Genomic DNA, 6,000 nt, shown 5'->3' with positions numbered 1-6,000 from the left:
CACACACACACACACACAGTGTGACTGTGTCACTAATAATTAATTGGTTTCCTCATGGCCCTCTGGTACAGTGTAATCAAACCAAGGAAGGTGTTGGAATAATAAGCTTCCAGCACAACCTGAGGTTGTCTGTAGAAGTGATTAATATTGCATCATATTTTTGGTGTAAATGTACTCCCGTCCCCCCACATTGCTACCTTGACCAGGGACGTTGTTACCCAACATTCATGGAAGGGCTGATCGTTCCGATGCCGTCGGATTTGACCCGGGGCGAGCGCGTTTTTGGTCGAGTGTCCTTGCATTCACTACAGTAGCATCAGTACCAAGTCACTACAATACCACCACGTCTCCTTTGTGTCCTATTATAGGCTAATGGCCATGCTCTACATGCTCTACTTCCACTGAGGGCTGTAGTCCATCTGCAGAGTCACAGAGAGACAAGCTTATTAATGACCTATTTCGTGTGTGTGTGTGTGTGTGTGTGTGTGTGTGTGTGTGTGTGTGTGTGTGTGTGTGTGTGTGTGTGTGTGTGTGTGTGTGTGTGTGTGTGTGTGTTAAAATACATTATACCGTACATTGTCAGATGCTGGAAGTGTGTTATCATCACTTCTAGCCAAATCTAGCTCGTGGAGTTAGGAGTTTTTTTTACCATGTTAATGTTTTGTCCATCTTTGATTAGAATGATGAAGTCCGACGGGGAATGGAGTTAGGAGGTTTAGTCAAAAGTGCTTTTTAATACTTCATTCATTGGGTCAATATTTGTACAACCTGTTCAAACAAGTGCAACCAAAAGGGCACATCATCCACTGACGATCATGTTCTACTACAGCACTAGACAACGGGATATTGCACTTGAAATTGTCTGTAATTCAATAGTCATTCTAACACACAGTTAAATCTATGTCAAATGCAAGGAGACAGAACTTTTTTTTGGTCACTCATTGTGTTTGTACCTGAGGTGTTATTGAGGGTGTGAATTGCCCACGTACCCCAGTCATCTTTTGTTGAGCAATGAGCGATTAATCACAGCAGCTCTCTCTAAACAGAAATGTGATTTTAGTTTGTGATGCTCCGACAGTAGGACATGTTTGGTGTTGTAGGGTGAAGCTGACTTGCTGCCCGACTCCCGAGTGAAGTCATTTTTTGGTCCGTCCTTCAGCAGTGGGGCAAGGGCTCAACAGAAAATACGAGCGTAAGGCTTCAAACCAAACAAGCAACTCACACTACAAGAAGTGACAATTTAATGACTTTAAGACCTTTTTAATACCACTAAAATATTAAATAAGGCCATTAATAAATCAAAAGTAATCAACAAATTATATATGTGGCGGAGAGAGTCGCAGCCCCAGCCTGAAGCCTCAAAAGTCTAGTATCTGCCCTCGTTCCATAGGGATATCCCTTTGGAGTAATGGTTAAGATAATGGACTTTCACACGGGAGACCCGGGTTCGAAGCTGGGTGGGGAGGTTCGGATCACTTCCGTTACATATATATATACAAACATTGGCCAAAATGTCAAATACTGTATTACCTGAGACAGAGAAAAGACATTTGAAAACAGCCCATCTGCTATTTATCTGTGGAACCGAGTCAACCTGTAATGCTTCAACTCCTACAATTCCAAAGTGTTCCAGGGTGGGAGGTCCCCGGTTCACATCTGATTATTTTGGGAGCGGCCTGAAAAGTTTGGGAATCCTTATAATAGCAAAACAGAACATACACAGCTACAGTAAGAAACAAGAATAAAACACCTACTGTAAACCAAACAGGGAACAAGAACAGAAGTGGCCTAAATGTCTGGGCGGGGATCAGGAGTGGACTGTTAATAATATGGCATGCTGATTCATCCATATTCGCTAATGAATAAAAGTACAACTTTATTGACAGTACCAAAATATAACAGTGCACATTGTTATGCAAAATGGCCCATTTCACAGTCATATATTGGATTAATTCTAACATTGATGCATTATTGTGTTTATTTTACGTGATGTTGGGCTGCTTAATCTATAATACATCATAATTAATTAGTGTAGAAATTAGCAGACAAAAGTGGAAGTGGAACCCTATAAACATGAAGCTGATAAATGGGTACTCTGTCCCGATTGGCCGATAGGGCTCAAGTGGTTAAAACTGGTCGCATCTTTCAGGCTTGATTTCATAGACCCGGTTTCACCCACAACATCTGGTCCCTCAGCAGAACGTGGCCTTACTACTCCGCGAGTGCATCTCAGTGGACGACAGCGTTGCAGCGCCACCGTAGCTCGATCCACTCCTCTTCCTCCCCGCCTTGATCTTTGAGCCCATAAGGTAGAAGAGCTCCACCACGTTGAGGAGCAGCGAGAAGCCCGACACGGCCAGCATGAACACGATGAAGACGCTCTTCTCCGTGGGCCTCGGTATGAAGCACTGGATGGGGGAGCGGCAGGGGTAGCCGCCGTAGGTGATCGTGGTCGGCATGAGGATGAAGCTGTAGAGGTAGTACTGGCCCACCACGAAGGCCACCTCCAGGAGGATCTTGAAGAGCAGCTGCAGCGTGTAGCTGACCAGCAGGGCGCCCCGGATCTCCACCCGCCCGCGTTCGTCCGAGTACTTGGGCGCCTTCACCGCCCCGTCCTTCCAGACCTTAAAGAATATACAATTAAAAACCCATTAAGATCTGAAAAAACTAAAAAACTAAAAATGTATTCTAAATCCTAATTGTTTTCTGAAAAACCTATGTTTCTGTATCTGTGGTGCTCAAAGTGTTTAATGTCAAGGACCCCTAGAATTATTTGTATTTGACCGCGGACCCCCATCTCAAAATATTTTGTTCCAGGGACTCCCAGGAAAGCAAAGATTTGAGTTAAAATGTTTCACTTTAAAATAATATTATATTCAAAGATATGCATTTTTAGCAGATGCTCTTATTATCCAGAGCAACTTTATAATAAAGCAGGGTAATCTACTGTGTATAGAAAAGACAATGTAGTCTGTAGTGCCTCAAGAAACTAGGATCCCGTGTAAACCAAGAACCTAGCATCAGTCTTCAACTTTTTTTAGGCCAAGGACCCCTTAGCTGAGAGAGATGAAGCAAGGACCTGTGGTGTGGTGTGTTGTGAGCTTGAAGATTGGCTATTTCTGGCGAATGTTGCCCTCAGAATAGGGATACTGGGGTTCAAGTGGTTAAACATAAAGTATGAAGTTATTTTCAGTCTGTACTAATGGAAATGGCTATTCTCAAAATGTTCTTGGGAAATACTTATATGGTTATACGTACCATAATATGACGTGCAGTAAATGTAAGGTTCTAGAGGGGGTAACAGAGTAATTCATTGGTGCCATGGATTAAAAAAGGTTATTTATAGGGGTGCCCTGAGCCCCAAAAAGTTTGACCACTGCCCCAAGGGTCCCGAACCCCCATTTGAAGACAAAAAATATGTATATATATATTTATCGAAACAAGTAATGACCTTCTGCTCCAGCTTCCGCCGCATCTTGTTCTCTGCGCGGATGACGAGCAGCACGTGGCCCAGGTAGACGAGGGTGGGCAGTGAGGTGAAGAGGATCTGGAGCACCCAGAAGCGGGTGTGGGACATGGGGAAGGAGTGGTTGTAGCAGGCGTTGCGACAGCCGACCGACTTGACGTTGCAGTCCAACGAGCCCTGCTCGTCGCCCCAGATCTTGTCCAGGCCGGCCGCCAGGATGAAGAGCCGGAAGAGGAAGAGGACGCTCATCCACACCTTGCCGATGACGGTGGAGTGGGCCTGCACCTTGTCCAGCAGGTCCGACAGCAACGACCAGTCCCCCATGATGACGACGATAGGACGGACCAAAGGTTGTGGCTGCAGAGAAGGAGAGAGGAGGACATGATGCAATCAATCCGTTCGCTCAAGATGTATTCGTCCTCGAAATAGGTTCAGCTCATTTGCAGTGACGTCTAGTAATGCGATGCATTCAACAAAATCAACAACGAAAGGTGAAATGTAAAAGTTGCACATAAGAAACCAAGACAAATACATACAAAATAAACATTTTTCAAAATAACACTCTATTAAAAAACTCTAACAGTATTGTACAGTAATAAAATGACCGTACCTCAGAGAGGAATTCTGGCTCCTTCTAGCAGCTCTTGTCTTGTTGTTAACTTCACTCTGTCCACTATATACTTCCCTCTTTCGCTCTTATAGTTCCTCGAGTTTGCTGGATCATGCATGGCTGGATCGTCACTTCCTCCCCAGATCTGGTTCAATCCGGCTGTCTTACTCATTCACCAATATGCCGCTACGCCCAAACATCTCCCTTCATGACGAGACTCTCCTTGGTGCAACTTCGGAGAAATTAAGTTTATTAAATAACTGACCTCCGTGACCGTAAGGTCAATTAGTCTGGTATATCAGACCTAGAGCACGTACTATCGCGTGTCAGATATACCGTAGAGGAAGTAGAACTGCAGATGAACTGCAGCTCAAACAGAAACTGAAATTGATTAAAAATATATATTGCTAATGGGGGCACAGGACTTCGCCAGGCTGGGTGGCCTAGCCAGGGCTGTGTCAGTTGTGGATTGCAGCTGGCAGGACGCGAGTAAGCTGGGGATAGCGTTACTGCACTACATTCGTAGTGCATTCTTTGGGTAAAAGTGAAAGCATCTTTGGAGGTGCACTGAATAGAATACAATAGAATAGAGGCCCCGCAACATGCAATTCCTATTTGGAGGTAGTTGTTTTTTCATTGATTAGAATGACATGTCAAAATGTCAAACGGGGAAAAACAACCCTAAGCTGAAGTTAGGTGTTTTTAACAACAGTTTGAGGATCCAATGGAGTTAGGAGGAGGTTTAGCCAGAAGCACTTTTTAACAATTTTCATCTGTGCAATATTTGTAAAACACACACACACACACAGTTAATAGCACTGATTTATTAAAGAAAATACAAAAGTAGAAAAAGTTAGATAATTGGTTTCTTACCGACAGCGACCATATGGTGTTTTTACAAATAGGACCATTTGCACCTATACAAATCACACCCAATGTGAAGTGAGCGTTGCTATTTATGAATTAATTTCAATCGTTAAGCTTGGCCAATGTGACCCTGGGCTTACAAACAGACATTATGTGAGCCAATCAGGTGCTCTGAGTTTCGGGACAAACAGACAAAGCCAGATATACGGTAGGAGCGGTTTGCACCGCTCAAATAGAAGAAATCGCACCTGCGCAAACTGTGAAGTGAACGATGCTCACTTTGCATGATGTCAAACACGACACATGTGCGTATCTCCTTGTATGGGCCGTTCTGTCTGTGACATATAGTTATCTCCATACATGGAGATCCATGCTCATACATACTGTACATACACACCAGTAAGACTCCCTGATCGGGAGATAAGCGACCGCCAGGTCGCAGCGTGATTTGAGAGCAAAATGTAGGAGCAGTGTCCTTAAAAGTGTTTGAAAAAATCGGCCTGATGGTGGCGCTGTATGGGAGATATCCATGTTGATGACATGAGTGTAGACATATTGTGTACTGATTTGCATGATTTTAGGGCAAAAACTGTAGGAGCAGTGTCCAAAAATGTGTTTGAAATAATCGGCCTGATGGTGGCGCTTTATGGGACAGATCCATGGTGATGAGAAGAGTGTAGACCTACTGTGTACCGATTTGCGTGATTTTAGGGCAAAATCTGTAGGAGAAGTGTCCAAAAATGTGTTTTGCAAGAATCGGCCTCATGGTGGCACTAGAAGAGGTTCATGTGAGAATTGATGGAGGTTGTGGTTTGGCAGGCAAGGAGTGTGTGTGCAAAATTTGGCATGGATCGGGGCAACGGTTGCGGAGATATGAGCATGGCAAAAGTGTGACGTGTGACAGACAGACAGACAGACAGACAGACAGACAGACAGACAGACAGACAGACAGACAGACTGACAGACATACTGACAGACATACTGCAGGGTTTCCTGCAGCACTTTACAGGCCAGGCGCCCCGCCCGGCCTGAAAACCCCCCCAGCCCCCCCAGGGGT

At 44.5% G+C, this 6,000-nt stretch overlaps 2 protein-coding genes across 2 annotated transcripts in view; one reads left to right on the top strand and one right to left on the bottom strand.

The window, feature by feature from the left end:
- Positions 1 to 6,000, top strand: part of ppfia4 (PTPRF interacting protein alpha 4) — a gene marked incomplete at its 5' end in the record, with an annotated part of 141,805 nt that overhangs the window by 84,563 nt on the left and 51,242 nt on the right. The window lies entirely within an intron of this gene.
- LOC308286661 (gap junction Cx32.2 protein-like) lies at positions 1,878 to 3,790 on the bottom strand (the record flags this gene model as incomplete). Its single annotated transcript, XM_080727756.1, has 2 exons — positions 1,878 to 2,624; positions 3,452 to 3,790. The coding sequence occupies 2 exons, from the start codon at positions 3,788 to 3,790 to the stop codon at positions 2,193 to 2,195; spliced, it is 771 nt and encodes a 256-aa protein (XP_080583882.1). The 3' UTR covers positions 1,878 to 2,192.

This window comes from Nannobrachium achirus, assembly GCF_963921795.1.
Source record: "Nannobrachium achirus genome assembly, chromosome: 6".
NCBI classification, from domain to species: domain Eukaryota; kingdom Metazoa; phylum Chordata; class Actinopteri; order Myctophiformes; family Myctophidae; genus Nannobrachium; species Nannobrachium achirus.
The sequence above is the reverse complement of the archived record's forward strand: the minus strand, read 5'-3'. Positions and strand labels throughout refer to the sequence as shown.